General features: G+C 37.3%; 1 protein-coding gene across 7 annotated transcripts in view; it reads right to left on the bottom strand.

Moving 5' to 3' along the window:
* Positions 1-6,824: 6,824 nt before the first annotated feature.
* Positions 6,825-19,700, bottom strand: part of ATP9B (ATPase phospholipid transporting 9B) — a 460,772-nt gene continuing 447,896 nt past the window's right edge. For 5 of the 7 annotated variants that reach the window (XM_020986912.2, XM_020986916.2, XM_020986917.2 and 2 more), the window contains 4 exons: positions 16,822-16,879; positions 15,812-16,015; positions 8,543-8,575; positions 6,825-7,461 (listed from right to left, as the gene is read on the bottom strand). In XM_020986912.2, coding sequence (XP_020842571.1) covers positions 7,325-7,461; positions 8,543-8,575; positions 15,812-16,015; positions 16,822-16,879 — 432 coding nt within the window. In that variant the 3' untranslated portion in view covers positions 6,825-7,324. The remainder of the gene's footprint in view (positions 7,462-8,542; positions 8,576-15,811; positions 16,016-16,821; positions 16,880-19,700) is intronic. The other 2 variants (XM_020986914.2, XM_020986915.2) reach the window with 1 other exon arrangement.

Here is a 19,700-nt window from a genome sequence, read left to right as displayed (position 1 = left end):
AGCCTCAAATACAACTCCTTGGTGGGGCTGGTAAGGAATTAAAAACAAAACAAAACAAAACACAACTGAAGAGGAAAGGGCACTGTACTGATTTTGTGTTGTATCTTATCCTCCAGATTATTCATAATTAGGAAGGGAGAACACCAGTATCTGAATCACTCCTTACAGCCCCACCTGGGCTCTTTGTGTGAGTTCTCCTCCTCCCAACACCTACTGATTTCCCTGCTTACTCACCTCCTCATATCTGACTGTGCCCCAGGACAAGAGATACATACATAAAAAAAGTACATGGTAACTAAAGAATCATAGTACATAAGGGCTGAATGGGTCCTCAGAAATCACCTAGTCTAACACCTTCATTTTATGGGCTAGATGTTAACTGAACTTGTCCCCCCCATCTAGGAAGAGATAGGGCTGGGATCCAGGTCTTCTACCAAATCTGATGTCCTTTTTCATTACGCATAGGAATATAGATCCAGAATTCGAAGGGACCTCAGAAGCAATTTAGTCCCACCCCTTCATTTTACAGATGAGGAAACTGAGGCTAAACGTGGCTGTGACTTGTTCATGGTCACACAGCTGGTAAGCAGAGACAAGTCCTTTGACTCCCAAGGAAGTGTACTTTCCACTGTGGACTCTCCTTATATAAGAACTGTATCCAAGACAGACAGCTTGGATTAGGCCTGTTCAGGAGAGGACCTGGAAATGTACTAAGCTGTAGAAAAGCTGTTTTAAGGCAGGTTTGGCTGTATGAAGGTTGCAGAACAGAGCTGACAACATTCAAGGCCCACAAAAAGGAATGTGATGCTCCTGAAAATTTCTTGATTAATTTCCAAGGCATTTGCTTAGTTATTTTTTTAACAGAGGAAAATGGGCATCATATGGGCTTAATCTCTGTTGGTTGAATTGAATGGTGGCTAACATGCTAAGAATTACCTGTAAGATGTATATAATCCTATGAAAAATAAAGCAGAAGAGGATACTGGATTATTCAAACAAAACTAGGAAGGATTTAGTAACAGGAATACCTACTAAATTTATAAAACCAAAACAAATGATACCAATAGAAATCCTCGGAGTTTACATGTAAATTTACGCACATATAACACACAGGCTAAGACTGGTATGAGAACGCAGGGGCTAGGGCAGCAAAGATATGCCAAGAACTCTGACTAGTTTGATGACCTTGTTGGTAAACCATTTTGCTCTTTCTGGACTTTTGTCTCTGTGCTAGAGACTTTTGAGGGTGCCACAGGACCCAATTATTTTGGCCCTCCCCTTTTAGTGTTTCTAGTGCTTGCTTGAGGCTTATATGTACTGGAGTGGGGGTCAGATAGCAAGATAAAAGTTATAACCATAAATGGGAAGAGATTATTGTTCTGCCCCTGGTCTCGGACTTAGGAAGTACTGTGTGCAGGTTACATGTCTTAGTGTGTCTTAAGACAGGGAAGGAGTGACTAGAATTTAATTGTCCTAAATCAGCTAAGAGTAAGGAGCTTTGGATCTTCCATGAAGAAAGGCAAATGTGGATGCCTTTACTGCTACATACAAAAAGAGGTCTTTTTGTATGCCCTCCAGATGGTGCTATGGGCCTAACATTTTAGTTGCAACCAGCTCCAGAACATGTTGGCACAATTGATGCCCAGAAACCTGACGTTCCTCCCCTATCCTATATCCCCAGGTTGTAGGAAGATGGCAGTTATAGAGGTTAGAGTCTGATAGCAATATTGGCAGAGGTAGATTGAGTTGGATCATGAAAAGAAGCTGTAGTAGGTAGTTGAGGACAGTATAGCAGAGAGTTATATTAGAGGAGCAAACCTATGAGTCATGGGCAATCTGCAGCATGAAGATTGGAACTACCAGAGGAGAGGAAAGCTGAATTCCCTGACAACCCTGAAGGTTTTTTTTTTTCGTTGTTTTTGCTTGTCTTAACACCAGAATGGAATATCTATCTCTCTATTTATTGAAAATGAGGAGGCTGGAGTAGATGACATAGAGATCACTTTTAGAGCTAAACCTATGATTCTATGGACTCCAAGTTCTTTTTCTGCTGCTTGGGGAGGGGAGCTCAAACCAAGGTGCCCTTATAAGCCTGTAGTGATTATGAAGGCCCCTGAGGAAGTTGGGGCTCACCAGAAGGAAAATGGTTCTGGACTACACACAGGCTTGGAATTAATCCATTTTGTATTCTTTGTTGTGTGATAAACTTGTCCTATATTTCATGTCTCATTAGCTTGGTACTGGGAAGGGAACTGAAGACACCTAGATGAGAACTAGATATGAGCAAACGTCAGATGTTCTCAGGGGAACCCTGGGTTAAGGGTGTGAGTCACAGAGAATCTGATGTTATTGTCTCCCAGATTAAACCTGGTCTGTCTTCAATCAACACATGGGTTAAACATAAAATGGTAGACATTCCTTATCTCTAGTTTGTGTTTAGGATTATTGAAAGTACACATAAAGTGTTATTAGGCAGAAAAGGTAAGGTAAAGAAAAAGCAAGGGTAGTTAACAATAAATCAGAGACCATTTTGACTGAAGAGAAGGGCTTAGGGAGAAGTGGGATGGAAGTTATAGGTGCCATTGAAATGACTGCAGCCAAGCTCTCTCTCTGTCTCATTCCCCTCGACTCTGGTCCACCTTGAAAGTAGAGCTTTGGGAATCATGAGATCTCAGTTTGGTAAGGAAGATGGAGAAAATAGTCTCTCATATTGAACAGGAAAGGACTTGGGAGTATTTATTTAAACCATTTCCCTGCCAGAGTGGTGTAGTGGAAAAATGGACTTGATCTAGTCCCAGTTGCTGCCACTGGGTAGTTTAGGCAAACCACTTGACCTTTCTGAGACAGTCTCCTCATCAGTAAAATGGGAATGACCCCTGCCCTCACAGGCTTGTTGTGAAGTGCTGTGAAAAATAACAAAACTATCCAAGTGTTTGGCATTCTTATTATTGTGAACCCTCTAGATTGCAAGACTGCCATCCTCCCCATTTAATGTGCTCCTCCCCCACTCCCCACCCCAGTCCTGTAATCTCACCAGAACTGAGAATTCATTGTGGCTCCCTTTCAAGTGACAAGCATGAAGACTGAGATAGTGAATCCTCTTTCTGGAATTCCTTATTCCACTTAAATACAAAGGAGACTGGGTTGTCAGCTGGCTATCCAGAGAATGGGGTATGTAAAGTCAACAGATTCTAGAGCAAAGGTTTTCTAGAGCAAAACCCAATATTTTCTCTTGTACCTAGAAATAAAGCAGTAGTTGACGTATGTACACTTGAGCTTGGAGTTCTGTGCCTTCAAGCAGGTAGACCTGCCTGCAATCTATCTATGTCTTCTTTAATGGCTGCCACCAAGCTCAATACATTTCAGGCATATAATTTAGGGATTAAACTTTCATAATTTTTGTTTCCTAGTAAAACTGCCATTTATCCCCTGCTTGAACAGTAGCTGCTCATGGTGTCCTTGGGCAGGGTCACAAGTCCTTGGGCAGGGTCACAAGTCCAGGGCTATACAGATCCCAGTAGATATTATGGCATTTTAATGATGGGAAAAATAAATTTTTCTTGCTTTTTTAGAACTGAGGGAGTGGGACTGAAGACAGAATTTGTTGCCTCTGAAAAGCCTTGATATCTTGGAGATTTTTTCCACCTGTTTTTTTAAACAGATGCAGTCCAGCCCTGAGTCTGATATTCATATTCTGATATTCAAATATCATATGATTTTCCTTTTAACTGCTGACAGACTTAATGAGATTAATGATGAAAATTCAACTTAGTAGCAATTCTTCACTGGATAATGTCAGAAGAGTGAAAGAACACTTCCTTCCGGAGAAAAGGAAAATTCAGTCCTGGGAAATGTTTCTTCCAGGGTTAGACAATTTTCACAGAACAGTTTGGGCAAAGTCCTACAGTGGTAACCTACATGGCAGTTTCTAGGGATGACATGATATTGCTGTCCTCTGTACCCTGAAAGAGTGTAAAAGGCTTAGGTTATCCCATAACTCATCATCTCTTTGGTAGCTGTATGCTAACTCACACTTTTTGGCATGTTTCTCTCGCTGCCCTGATGAGTCTGTGCCTTGTATAGTAGAAATGTAAAACGGAATTGGATATCTTCATTGGAAACATTCATGCCAAGCAGGGAAGAAATAAACACTGGGAATTTCAGTTTGTTACAATCTCTGATTTGGATCAAGTGTATTTTGATTTCTTCTAGCCTATTCCATTATTGATAATAAACAAAAAAACAATAAAAACAACACCAACAATACTAGCAGCTAGTATATGTACAATGCTTTAAGGTTTGGCAAAGTGCTTTACAAAGATTCTCTTATTTGATCCTCACAACAACTGTGGGAGGTGCTATTATCTTACAGGTAAGGAAACTGATCCAAACAGACTTGCCCCAGGTCACACAAACTAGTAAGTGTCTGAGAAAGGACTCGAACTCAGATCTTTTTGACTTCAAGTCTATACTCTATCCAGTACAACACCTACCAGTCTTTATTGTAGTTCTCCTTATCTCTTACAGAGTGGAGATAACAATGAGTCCTTGAAGAGTATGCCAGCAAAAATGCAAGGTCTGTAGGGTTCTATTAATCTAGAAAGGCTTTGAGTGCAGGACTGAGAAGCAGATGGGAATAAGCATTTATATAGCACCTACCATGGTGCCAGGGACTGTGCCAAGTGCTTTTTACGAACTATCTCATTTGATCCTCAAAAGAACTTTGGAAGTAGGTGCCACTAGTGTCCCCATTTTACATTTGAGGAAACGCAGTGAAATAGAGGTTAAATGACTTGCCCAGGGTCACACAGCTAGGAAGTTTCTGAGGTTGGATTTGAACCCTGGTCTTCCTGATTCCAGGCCCAGTGCTCTATCCATTGCAGCACTAGCTGCCTGTAACTGAACAAAATGCAAATCTGTCATAAAGGACCAACTAAATAAATATAAGTTCAGAAAAGCTCATAATCAGAGAGTGGATCACTAGGCAGTGAATTTTTTGGCCACGGCAAGACATGATAACTAAGGCATGGTCTACATTGGTGGGGAGAATACTTGTACTAATGAAATCACAGACTTTTTTAAGTATTGAAGAATTTTTATTTTATTAAGACCTCCATTTTCCCCGTCTCTCTCACATCTTAAAATTTAAAAAAATTTTCCACATCTTAAAATCCTAAGAGGTCATTCATTCCCATTGTTTCATGTCACTTAACTCTTTGGGAATGACCAGGGATCCACGTAAGCAGTTCCCAACTTTTTCCACAGGACAGCCATCTCTCCTGTTTTGAGCTCTATGCTGCAAGCATGGCAACTTCCAAGAGTGCAATTTTCATTTTCCAGGTTGACCACTGTGTGTGCCTTATGATTTCTGACTGATAAAGAGTCTGCTAATTCAAACTGTATCTTAATCTGGCTATACCACTATATTTTAAAAGATAAAAGACACAAGTAAAGGAATTGTGAAATGAAAATCAACCCAAACCATTAAGTGACAGACCATAGGGATTATACATTGCAACTACAAAACAGAAAATAAGCTTGAAAAACTTCTAAAATGTGCAGATGTTTCTAAGAAACTAACACATATCCATACTTACACTATAAAAACACACAACAGTGACATCTTGTGGGGATATATAAGAAATAACTTTACATAAGATCACATGCTTATCTACAATTTAGCCTAAAAGCAAATCTGCTACTGGGACTCAATACATAACCCATTTCTAACATTATTTAGTAGAAATTAAGCTTTATTGTTTTTAATATGATGAATGATGTTCTTCTCTGAAGAAAAGAGGCATATACAATAGAACACGTTTGTGGAAAAAAAACCCTCTAAATGAGAGTGTAATCAATTCAGTCAGGTCCATGGCAATCTGTTGATGGAAATGGTTGTGTGAATAACCATTTTAGGAATTTCACTCACTCAACATAGCAATCCACAACATTTCAGGGCAACATATGTCAGACACTAGACAAGAAATTAAATTGGAAAACATTAAAAAAAAAACCAAACCAAACCCCAAAACACCACCACCAACCTAAAACCACCTATCATTAAAAAAAAAAAACCCAAAAAACCTAACATGATGCAATATTATGATGTTAGAAAGGTAAAACACATGCTTTTAAATAAAGAAGCCTGGCCTTTTTTCTTTCACCGAACAAATGACCTGGATGAATACTAAATACACCGTGGTGAAGACTGAGCAACTATTATGTGCCACATTACAGTACAATGATTTGGAATAATATCCTTCTGATTTGCTCATTGCAAACATCTTATTAAACAGAGGTTGATCTGGCTCATAGAGAACATAAATTACAGTTTGGAAGATGCAGGATAATGCTACCATAACATTAATTGAGTGTGGCTGATTTTCAACCTGAGTAATCTAAGCAAACAGGTTACAAGGTAAGAAACATACTGGCTAATACAAGATCTACAGGATAACATAAGTAGAAATTTCTTGAACGTATATTTGAGTACAAAATGGGTAGAAATGCTTAAAATGTTTGCTGAGTAACAAAGCCTTTGACTAGCTAGCTGCACAAGTGAATAGTAGTGATGGAACTGCACACAGAACTATTACAGTGTGTACTATTTGGCTATAATGTGGCACTTAAGGAATTGGCTGTTGGTGTCAGAAGCTACAGACTTGTAAGTGTCCTCAGGACAGAGGAATGGTGAGTACCGAAAGAAGGGTAACAGCCCCTGAAGCAGTACTATGCTAGGCAGACATCCATAGGTTATTTAAAAAGCTTGTATTTATCAACATTTGATGAAGAGAAGCATATAGCAGCAAATACAGACAATGGCATTTGTAGCTTCTAGATTTTATTAGACTTTGAGTAGGAATGGGTGTTTCTACATAACAGCATCAAGGAAAGAACTTGAATGTGAGGGAATTATTACATAATATCAAATAAGCATTCATTTTGTGTTACAGAACAGTGCAATAGCAAAAGACCTTTGCAGTAGCAGTAAAATAATTAAGCAGCATTTTTAACAGAAGGTAAATTAGAATCAATGAAGAAGTTAGAATGAGTAAAAAAAAAAAAAGACAAAAATGGATGTTCTTTCCCCTTTTGGAGCCATTAGTTAAAGCCTATCTTGTTTTCAGTACTTACACAGCAGATGTCACCTTCTCTATTTGTATTTTCTGTTTTTTTGTTTTGTTTTTCCATTTTCCTGTCAGTAGCACATCACAAACCCTGAAGTCACCTAAATGCCATGGGAGGCACCAAAGCAAAACCCAGTTGAAGTAGCAGTGGTGGGGTAGGGACGTGGGGGTAGGAGACTGTAGGTGGAGAATTCCTTCTATGAGGTAAGCTTGGAGTAACTTGGTGGGGAAAGTTTACGCTTCAAGTACTTGAGAATGTACAGTGGAAGACAGCTTACAACAGTGATTGCTGACACTTTCCACAGGAAGGTCACAGTTGTGATAAAGGCAACATCTGTATGAGAAAAAAAGAAAAAGGTCTAAGTGAAAGAATAAAAGTTTCAACTTCCTTGGCACAACACCAAAAAACATTTTCTAAGTTGTTTCAAAGTTTCCCCTCAAGTCCTTCACAAAATCATGGGTAAATGAATGTATAAGTCCAATACTAAATTTCATGCTTTTCATTTGAGACACCATTTCTATTAACTGTTCTTACAATTAATTCAATTACACATTTCATAAAGAGAAATACTGAGTATAACTGTTGTCACCAAAACTTATCAAACATTCACCAATGCATAACACTAGTCAGAACTGTAATGTTTCCCTGAATGCTTGTGCGATACTTAGTGCTAACTTAATTGTTATTTGTAGTAGCTTTTTTTTTTTTTGGTCGGGGAGTGGAAAGGAGTGGTTGCCCCAATAAATGTGTAACACTACAAAAAAATGGCACTGGTTATGACCAGGCCAATCTAATTTTACATGAAGGGAACATGAAAAATGTGATGCTGTATAAATTTAAAATTCTGTATGTTGATGTCAGGAAATAGGACACAGCTCACTTATGTAGGAATTTTGTCAGTCTTTTACCTGTGGTACACAAGAATCCATGTAACAAGTACCATGTTATAAGAGTTCTCCTGCACTTAATAGCAAACATTTAAAAAGCGGTATACTAAAAAATCTTCAAGATGCTTCTTCAGTAGCTTGTAAGTTCTTTGGGATAATTTTATTTTTGCCTTTGTATCTCAATGTTGGGCATAAAGAAGGAATTTTAAAAGATTACTTCAACATGAGCAAATTTTTTAAGTGAGATATTTTTGGAAAAGATTTTACTCATAAGGCTGAATAAGGTTTGGTATCTTGTTAAGAACACCTTACAAAATCACCAATCAGCTCATATACACACCCACAGGGGCAGCAGTGTATTACAAACCAGAGGCAAAGGAGATTAAGTGACTTTTTACACAGTGAATTAGTGAGAGAACTGAAAAGTTAAACAAAGATCTGGATTTTTCTTAGCAATTACCTCTCAAAAGAATTTTGTCTTTAGTAGGATTATTTTTCTAAAATAAGGAAATTGTAACTTCACCTACCTAAGAAAGCTCCAAAAGACACTCTGCCTATACCTGTTCCAAAACAAGATAGAAAATAAGGAAAGTAAAGGATAGAATCATAGACAAATTAGGAAATTAAACAAAAGAAGTGACTAGCTAATGAATAAAGAGAAATACTTTAAAAAGCTGTAACATTCACTGTACATAATACATTAGTACTGGTAGTTTTAAGTAGACAGACTTTTATCTCCATTTCTTTATTACCTGTGGTGTTGCCTTCATTTCAAAAACACAAATGAAATGCAACAAGTAATTTACTATTCCTTAAGAGCCCTGATGCCCAGCTTAACACATATAAAAATATAATAGTCTTCAAGAAAGGTATTTTAAAAGGAGAGGTTCACCTTCTTAGAAATCCTATAGCTTTTAGAGATCTAGTCATGCCTTACCATGATTGAGATAATGAAAAACAGATATTCTTTCTACAGGGCCAGCTTTAAGGTAGATTTTAGGGAAAGAAAGAAGATAAGCTGTGGCTATATAACCATTAAGTAGCTCAGTCTAGGGTTTTAATTGTTCAGAATCTGTAATTTCACTGGAGTAGGGAAATTCTAGTGGGGAAAATCCCCTCCGCCAATACAGAGCAACCTTCCCCTACACCCCCCAAATTATACATTACTCTCAGAAAGCTGCCCGGGGCAGTGGGAGGTAGTGTCCTGCCTGGGATAATGGGGCCAATGTGTGTAAGATGCAGGATGTGAACCCAGTTCTTCCTGTGTCAGACCAGCTCTCTAGCCATTATGCATGCTGCTTCTCAGATTGGTCTTTATTATACTTTGTAATTTGTCTGTCTGCTCAGGATGGCTATAGGATAGGCTTGTTATTTATATTTGACTTTCCTGTTTTGCTCTTTCTCTTTTTTTTGTTCTGTACACACACACACACACACACACACCCATGTTAAGAATGTGTACATTAAAATGAAATGCCATAAAAATAACCTAATATTTCTTTCAATGCCGGTCGAATTAATTTATACTCATAAGGACATATGTAAAAGCATTTATTCAAATAGTTCAAATGACTGAGATGTTAAAATTGGAAAATAGCTACTATTCATGTGCCACAGGGCCTTTTTATGAATATTTTTTGTTATACATAGCAGAAAGTCTTATTAAAACTATTTCTGCTATTTAGGTATTTGTTGATTATGATTCCCAGTTTCTAAGCAAACTATCCTTCCAATCATAATTATCTTAAATATGGATTTCTGTTTATTTTGTTATAATTAAAATATCAGAATACATTAAAGTTGGGACAAGGCTAATAAAATTTCCCCCCTCAAATTTGGGATTAGCAAGAAGCTCATTTTGCAATTTATAATTACGGTATAAAAATAGAAACAAAAACATAGTGAATATTATTTTATTCTGGATTGACTCTGGATTAATTGGACTTTACTAGTGGTACAAATATCAATAAAAATAACATACTTGAATAACTCAGCAAGAATTTTACTTAAACTAGGAATTCCACATGCAATTAGTGACTGCTTTTTGTCTTTGTTTTTCTCTTTACACTGATTGTCTCCCATCATTTCCTCTTGGCTCACTATCTCTTTCTTTTCCTAATCACAATTACATGGTCTCTCTGCAGAATACCTTCTTTTACATATCTTTTCGGATACATTCCTACTCTGGTTGACTCATTTCCCAAACACTGACACATAATCTTTCACACACGCAACTTGTCTTGTACATTTACATATATGCACACATTCCCTCACAAAGCTGTGCATTTTGACACACGCACATGCATATAATCTCATTCATGTAGCTCATTCTCTCTAGCCTGGATCTACCCTAATTGCTGTGTGTATCTATTAGCCTAACCAGGAAAGGGGTTTGAAAGAGAGTGATTTTGTGATTAATAAAAGGAAGTACCAGATTAGGAAATAAAAGAGATTCACTGGGCTTTTTGGAATGCTACATCTGCTGAGTTAGGTGTGGGTAAAGAGAAAGTATTTGATTAGGGAAGGGCAGAGATATTCCAATGAGGATATGAAGGGTGTTATTACAAAACAGAAAACTGTCAAACCTAATTCTCAGAGTGGACTCTTCTCAGAGGGAGGGTACCTATGGCTAAAGGCAAGATGGTACAGGGCAAATTTCCACTTCACTCTTTTACTCTGTTCTTGAAGAACCTTAGTTTTCTGAAAAAAAAAAAAGACCCACAGGCTGACTTTATGACTGCAAAAACGGTAGTTCAGGCTATTCATCCCTTAGATGATAGTAGAGGTGACTGCAAGAAAAGTTGGCTCAAGAAAAAGAAGAAATTTCCCCCAAATAAAAATACAAATGACTCCAATAAAAAAAGAAAAAGGACAGCTATCTAAAGAAATTGGCTAATGGAATCTGTCAACTAACTCAGAATTCAAAAAGACATTTATAGAAAAGAGAGGAAAAAGGCAGTTGAATGAAGACGTTCAGTAAAATTAAAGCAAGCTGAGGCTTGTGATGGATACAAGGGATTAACAAAAGCGTCCTGCACCACCAACTGCCCCCCCCCCCAGTTAAAAGCTGTGTTGAAGGGAAGAGGATAATCAAGGAAAGGCTGGATGGGGTGGACAGGACAATGGTAATGAACAATGGAGAGAAGGTGGAAACACTCATATCCTATTTACTTTTCTATGAAGCACGATGCTCTTCAGAATGAAAAAGATGGAAACAAAATGGCTAACAGAATACTATAAAGATAATGAGGTAATGGTATGAAAGCAACTAGTCCCTCCCAGTAAGTTCATATTATTAGACCCGGGAGACACTAAAAGAACTTATAATTATCACTGATAAAGCACCATAGCTAATCGCTGAAAATTTGAGGTGAACAGAAGAAGTGCTGTAGGAATGGAGTACTGCTCTGTGGGGACATACCTTATTCAGGATAGGTATCAGGTGGGTGGTGGCAGATAACATTAACTATTAGGAAGATATGCTATGCAAGGAAATTCAGGACCCAGAGATAAATTTAGGCTTGAAGTAAAGGAAAAAACTTCCTAAGATTTAGAGCTATCCAATAGCAAGATGGAAGTACTGCATTTTCCCTCAGTGAAGGTCTTTAAGAAAAGGCAATATGACCACTTCTGGCATATACTGAAGAGGAAATTCTTGTTTAGGTAGACTGGATAGATAGACTTTAAGGTCCCTCTGAATTCTAAGGTCCTGAAATTCTGTGATTCTGCAACTGGAAACAGACAACAAATGTTTCATGTTTCAAAACAGGGAAGAAAGATTCTTTAAACTATAGATCAATGAGCTTGCTTGAATTGCTGGCATACTTCTTGAATGTGTTAATTATAAGATGCTTTGTGAACATGTGGAAAAGGAAGCAGTGATTGGGACAAGCCATAATAGGTTAGTTAAGGACAAGTCCTAAGCATGCATGTCTAAGGAGAAGTGCTGGGCCACTAGCGGGAAATAAGGCAACATGATCAGATATGAGCAATGTGTTCATTTGCTTTGCTTAGCTGTTCATCTTTGCTTTGATGGAGGGTTCTCCTGGGAAAGGGCAGGAAGTCATTTGGAAGGGATGGTTACGTAGAAAAAAGGAACATCAATAAAACATTTAATTAAAAAGTCTTGCCAGATTAAATCTACTTAATTTTTAGAGAGCTTGATTAGACTGATACATCAGGAGACTGCAGTAGATATACTATAGCTGTATTTCAGCAGTGAATTTGACAGTCTCTTCTGGATTTCTTTGATACCTTGATGGATTTGTGATCTCATGGATATGGGCACTACTTGCTATGGTACAAACTGCTACCTACCCCAGACTTTATATCTTGTGCAACTTTTGTCCATGGTCTTCCATAAATCTTCACTGGGGGTGGTGGAGTCCCTTTTCCTTTGGGGGGCCTTCTTCTAGATAGCTTGACATTGGATGGTAGCAGTGGAGAATATGGCCTAATTCCCTTTCTCATTGTAATGGCCCAGGTTCTACTTGTGGAGATTTTTTGAATCCAAGAGTAAGACACTTATCAGACAGAGGGTAACCAAACAACGTTATCTCAGTTTTTTAAACCTATAACTCAATGAAAATACCCTTTGGGTCACCTCCATACTCATACTCACCATGAGCTTTTCTGGTACCTTTGGAATGACCTAAAACTTTAATTCCTTAGCAACAGTGATATTCTATGACTTTCAGCCATAGCATCATTGAAGAATATTGATGTTAAAAATATGGGTGGTCCTTTCTTTCAGGGAGAAACTTAGGGTCATTAAAAGCACTCAATAATTTCCTAAATGCAAACCAGATGGCCTACCTTCTCCTATTTAATTCTGGGTCCACTTTCACTCTAAATTAGGAATGCCTGTCCAAGACATATATACTGCTGGACCAGCTTTATGGCATGTGTATCCAGCTGCATATCACAGCCGTGGCAATATATATTCTTCATTCACTGTATGTGTGTGTGTGTGTGTGTGTGTGTGTGTGTGTTGTGTGTGTTTGTGGTTTTTTTCCCTGTGTGGATATTTAGGCTAAATTCTTTTCTTTTTTTTTTAAGTGAGGCAATTGGGGTCAAGTGACTTGCCCAAGGTCACACAGCTAGTGCATGTCAATTGTTTGGTCTGAGGCTGGGTTTGAACTCAGGACCTCCTGACTTCAGGGTCAATGCTCTGTCCACGGCGCCACCTAGCGGCCCCTAGGCTAAATTCTTTTGAGTGATTATGCATCTCATTTTGGAAGCTCTGCAATGTGCTGGGACTTGACACAACTGGCATCACGTCATCCACAAACAAGGACATCTGGAGGACTTCACCATAAAGAATCCCTCTTCCATCTGCACTGAAGGAGACCCACAGAACAAGAATACCTTCACCATATCTGACACATGGCTATTGAGCTTTGGGCTTGAAGATTTCTAAGGAAGGAGAACCTGCTTCTTCAGTGAAGTAGCCATTCTGCTTCTGAACAGCTCTAATTGTTAAAAAGCTTTTCCTTATTTCAAATTTAAATTTTCACACCTGTAATTCTATCCACTGCTTCTAGTGCTGCCCTTTCCAGCTAAGCAGAACAAATCTATTTTTCCCGTCGTATGACAATCTTTAAATACTTGAAAGAAGCTATCAGGCACACTCCTGAGTCTTCTCTGTGCTAAACATTCCTAATTCCTTCTACCAATACTCATATGGCATAAATTTGAGACTCAACAATCTTCCTAAAATTTGGCATCCAGAATTAAACACAATCTGGTAGATATGGTTTCATTGAGGCACAGTACTTACTGATTATAGTGGTATTTTTTTTTTTTTGGTGAGGCAATCGGGCTTCAGTGACTTGCCCAGCGTCACACAGCTAGTAAGCGTCAAGTGTCTGAGGCTGGATTTGAACTCAGGTCCTCCTGACTCCAAGGCCAGAGCTCTATCTACTGCACCACCTAGCTGCCCCTTACAGTGGTATTTTCATAATAGCAATCCTAGATACGATACTTCTCTTATTGCGGCCTATAATTACATTAGGTTTCTTTGCTGCCTCATCACATTGCTGACTCATATTGAGCTTGCAGTCCATGAAAACCCGTAGTTAATATTTTGGACAAACTGCTGCCTAATTCTGCTGCTTTTACATTCTACTTGTGAAGATTTTTTGAATCCAAGGGTAAGACATTTATCAGACAGAGGGTCACTGAACAAAGTTATCTCAGTTTTTATGACTCTTCAAAGAATCTTGCATGACTTTAACATATGCATGGGAAACACCTTTTTGAAGAAGAGTCTTGAGGTGGCATTTTGCTGTACTCAACCAAATGCTTTTCTATGATCAACCAACAGTTGTTGCAGAGTAACCACTTGTAAAAGATTGCTATTTTCTCATACTTTCTTCAAGAATATTCCTAATGTAGGTCTAGACTGCTCTCAAAAATTTTGTACAGATAAGAAGAAATACGTATGAGGTGATCTTTATTGATATCTCTTAGTCACCATTTTTGGGTTAATAAGGCTTGAGATTCCCCCCTCAAGCTTTTGGTATGCTCCCTGAAATTTAATACAGATAAATGTTAAAGAGACTCCAGAATAAGGGAAGAGATATTTTTGTAGTATTCTGCTTTGGTCAGAGCACATCTGGAATATTTAGAATCATATTTTGGAACGATGACAAACAAGAGCATGTCCACAGAAGTGAGACCAGGATAATGAAGAGACTTGACATCATTTCACATAAGGACTGGCTGAAGTAGGCATGAATAATATGGAGAAGTCTTGGGGTAACAAAACAGTTGACTTGAAACAGCAGAGAAGCAGTAATGTGGATAAGAGATCAGACTTATTTTGTTTGGCTCCATCAGGCAGAACTAAGATCAATGACCAAGAAATTTCAGGGAAGCGAATTTTGACTTCCTAACAATCAGAATCATTTCAAAATGGAAAGGGAAGCTTTGGAAGGTTTGAAACTCCCTGTTTCTAGAGGTGATCACCACCTGCTCTGTCAGGTACGTGTTAAACTAGATACCTTTTGTGGTCCCTTCCTGCTGTCAGATTATTTTCTACTTGTTTTGCCTGTAGACAATGACATGTGGTTAGATTCAGAGTCAGAAGGGCTGGTACAGTGGGACATGTGGAGTGAAAGTAGAGCACGTGCCTAATAATCGAGATGAAAAAAATTAACTATGTCCTCTGGAGTATGTGAAGGTTGAAATAGCATATCTCAGAAGTGTGGATGGATTGGGTAGTTTTCATCTAACAAGTTTCGGTGTCCATTTTATCCTTAGAGCAACTTAGGACACTACATAGTTAAGTATTAATGGGGTCTGAGACATAAATACGATACCTTATAGTTTTCTGACATCTAAGTAAAATACCTAAGTAAAAAGTTGATTATAATAAAAATAAAATCCCTTCTAAAACTGAAGGAGAAACAAACAAGAGAACAATATAGCTTTTTATGTATCTGGGCTATAGATTTGCTTAGCATTCTTCCTTCAGAGCAGCTATTCTGTTTTAAATGTGAATATAACATAAACTAATTTTGGGGAGTTGGAAACATTCTTGGAAAGCAGTATTAATTTTCAGACATTCTATTTACAGTCACTTTATAAAAATCTTCTTAATTTCATAAATATACTATGGAGTGAATCATATTTCCCCCCCCAAATAGGCTGTATGATATATGTCCATGTTCTGAAACTTTTTGATTGATTTCATATGCTGACATATAATTCACACTTCATGTTAAAAGGTAATGATAAATAAAATTTAATCTCCCCCCCAAAGAAAAGACATACTCATTTCGTAGGCAACTCACCAAAATATTCATTTAGAAAAGCAAGAGAGGCCACATAGCAGCCAAGGCTGAGGAATTCAGCCACCACCATTAACCAATGCCATGTTCTTATGGTGAGGGCAACCATCAACAGCTCAGTCAGGATTAGGGCAGTGAAGGAAATGGCAACAACATGGACAAATTCAGATTCAAAAAGCACCAGGGCTCCATACATTAGAATACCACCTGAAAAACAGGTTAGATATGGCTAGCAATTACCACTTTGTCAACTGGACTTGGAAAGCTATCTTAATTATGAAATGAAAATGACTATAGAAACTATGAAAAATAGTGGAAACCTTTGATCAGATAATCTTCTTATTGATTTTTTGTAATAGAACTTGAAAAATACAGGAAATAAGTGCAAGAACTTTTAAAAGCCAAGGTAAATATGATATAGTTATAATATGTTTTACTCTGGAATTTGAATTGGGTAAGCTGCACAAGTAACCAACTCAAGAAGTATGGAAAACGAAAGCTTTTTAAGAATGAAAAGGAAATAAAAACTTTTAATATCCAGGGGCAAAAAACCGTAACCCCTCAGTAATTAGTGTAAACAATTAAACATTTCAATGTAATCTATCTGATTCACCTGTTAATTACATTTTCAGCAATATCTTATTTATTTCTAGTACAGTTAATGACTTCTAAGTAATTATGTAATTTAGATTTTTTTAACCAATCCAGGTATCGCTCTGTGACAGAAATCTACTATGAAGGACAGACAATATGATAAGCACTTGTAAAACTTTTTTCTGTATTAGTATTTAAGACGACATGTTTTTTAGACAACATGCATCAATAAAAATACCAATCCACACTGCAGTATGAAGAGGCTTGGCATACTGTTGGGATATCGATTTATGAGATAAACAGAAAGCAATACAGAACAGTTGATGAAATTTTAAGCTTTGGGAATTTAACATAGAGCTGAAAAAATATTGTTAATAGAAGGCAAAAAAAAATTTAATAAAATTAGGGACCTCACCTACCTTGGTAAATACTGATTAAAACCCAGATGAGGAAGGTCTTAAATGATAAGGATCGTCCCTGGAAAAAATAATAAGATAGGCTAGGTTAGTTAAGTATAGTAGAAAAATCTGGTTGATTCAAAGTAGTTATACATAAAGGACATATCTATGTAACATGTGTAGGTTCAGAAGCAAAAAAAAAAATCAACATACATAAACTTTATAACTGGTTATGTAGTGAACAAGTAAAAAAGAAAGCCTTTCTCAGGGACCAAAGGACTTGATATATTTGTATATATTATATTTATATTATAATTATTATATAAATATATTATACTTTCAAAGCTGCTTGATGGTCCCCCTGGATGAATCAGCAGTGACTTTGAATGCTTTAATTTAAAAATTATTTGTTCCTCATATGATTAAACAGCAAGTGATACATAAATAAACATTTAAATGTACTAGGGGAACATTCTATGGTGAATCTTTCCGTCAGGTGATTAGTTCTTTTATAATGTGAGTTTTCCTTTGTAAATACAGATTTTCACATAATAGACTTTTTAAAAGTGGTGCATGACTGTACTAGTATTTTTATAATAAAAACTACATAGGCTTCCATCTCTTCAATTAAGCTAATCAGAGACACACAAAGACACACACACACAGACTCTATACGTATGTACACATATTGATATATAATATAGATTGCATCTCTATAATATGCTAACATAATATAGATAACATTCATATCATGCCCTCTAACTATGGGTATTGAGTTCCCCAAGACTCTGTCCTGGGGCCCTTACTTTCCCTTTCTACACTTTGTCTCGGTAACCCTATCAGGTTTTATGGTTTTAATTATCATCTCTATACAGATAAGTCACAGTTTTAGTCCATATATCCAGCCTTAGTCTGTCTCCTGAGCATTAGTCACAAATCATCAATTCCCTGTTGGTCAATTCAAACTGAATGACCTGGACAGCTCTGAAACTCAGTATGTACAAAATTAAACTCATTGTCTTTTTCCTCAAACCTACCCCTCTTTTAATCTTCACCATTTCTGTCAAACGTATCGTTATTTTTCTTGTCTCCCAGGTTTGTAACCCTTGGCATTATTCTTGACTCTTTACTCACCCTCACCCCACATATCCAATCTTGCCAATCTTGTTTTTACCTACATGACATCTCTCACATCTGACTTCTCTCTGCTCACAAAGCTATTAGCTTAGTTCAGGCCCTCATCACCTCTTTGTTAAGATTACTGCAAAGGCTTCCCAATTGGTCTCCCTGCCTCAAGTCTTCGCCCACTTCAGTCCATCCTATGCACTGCTGCAAAAGTGATTTTACTTGAGCACAGATCTGACTATGTCACCCCCCAACTCAGTAAACTCTCTAATACTTCTAGGACAAAGAATAAAATTCCTTATTTAGCTTTCAGAGCCCCTCCCCCCCATTACATTGTAGCCCAACAAATGACACTCCTATCTTCTGTCTCCAAGTCTTTGTATTGGCCATCCCCCATGCCTGGGATGCACTTCCTTTTCATCTCTGCCTTTCTTCCTTAAAGACACAGCTCAAGCATTATCTTCCACATGAAGCTTTTCCTGATCCCCCAACTTCTAGTGCCTACCCTCCAAAACTACCTGGTACTTAAATTTGTATATACTTTTATTTATTATTTTTATATTTATCTTGTATAAATATATAGATGCACTTGTTGGCTCTTCCATTAGAACGTAATGCAAATAGGGACAACAACAATTCTGGGAAATAGGTGCTATTATTCGTACTACAGTTGAGGAAACTGAGGCAAACAGAGGTTAAGTGACTTGCCTGATGTCACACAGCTAAACATGTGTCTGAGGCTATATTTTAACTCAGGTCTTCCTGATTCCAGGCCCAATGCTCTACTCACTGCAACACCTAGCAGAGGGGTGGCGACTATCTTAATCCTCTCCTTCACTTAAAATTTTCAACTTCTTTTGGAAATAGAGAAATGCACCATAGCATTTTACATATATATACTTGTGTGGAAAGCTGAATGTCAGCTATTTCCATGAAGTGCAATTCTGTTTATAATTTGATTTTGAAAGATAATCACATTAATTTACTTTACATCCCATACTCTGATTATAAGTGTCAATATGTGAAAATACTGACAGCCCGGGTCTCTGCTGTAAGTAAAGATACGAAATTCAAATATACTTTTGAAACTTAAGCACATCGTCATTTATTGGCAGGTATTAATGATTTTAATGAAGAGATAATTAAATTTTTACTATCAAATTGACACGAAAACAGGCCCCTAATTAACAAATTTTCTAATTGTTCTCTGTTGTGGACACTACTGAGTTTAGTTTTTGGCTATGCTAGATTTCTATGCACATCTAACAACACTACTGAGAGATTTTTTTTTCCTTAAAAGAATGCATTTTCTGTTTTATGACCAAAGTTAGTAAGATTATAGTAAACTTTGCTGCAATGGATCTATTATGTGAAATATTTCTAACTACAGAAAGCTATATGGATATATATATGCTATTTTGTTCATTAGTAACTATATCAGATACTTGTTGAGTTTGGCAGATCAAAACTGTATGTGGCATATCATCATATTCTTCAAGCATATATTTCATTCAAAACAACCTTTTGAATGCCTAAGAGCCTCAATGAGGGGAACAGACATCAGTTAGGTAAACAAATGATTAGCTTGAGAATGTAAATATTATTGCATTTATAAGTTACTAGATTAGCTGGTTCACAGACATCATTTATGACACCAACAGAGTAAAGTGCTATGACAGGCAACAAATGCTTAGTGAACACAGTACTGTACTTCCAGGTAGGAGACTCTTCAGCATTAGCCTACTCTGTGTCCAAGGAGCCCACCTCTTGGTCAC

Source organism: Phascolarctos cinereus, unplaced genomic scaffold (assembly GCF_003287225.1).
Source record: "Phascolarctos cinereus isolate Bilbo 61053 unplaced genomic scaffold, phaCin_HiC Scaffold_4;HRSCAF=312, whole genome shotgun sequence".
Lineage (NCBI taxonomy): Eukaryota > Metazoa > Chordata > Mammalia > Diprotodontia > Phascolarctidae > Phascolarctos > Phascolarctos cinereus.
Note: the sequence above shows the minus strand (reverse complement) of the source record. Positions and strands in the feature narration are given on the sequence as shown.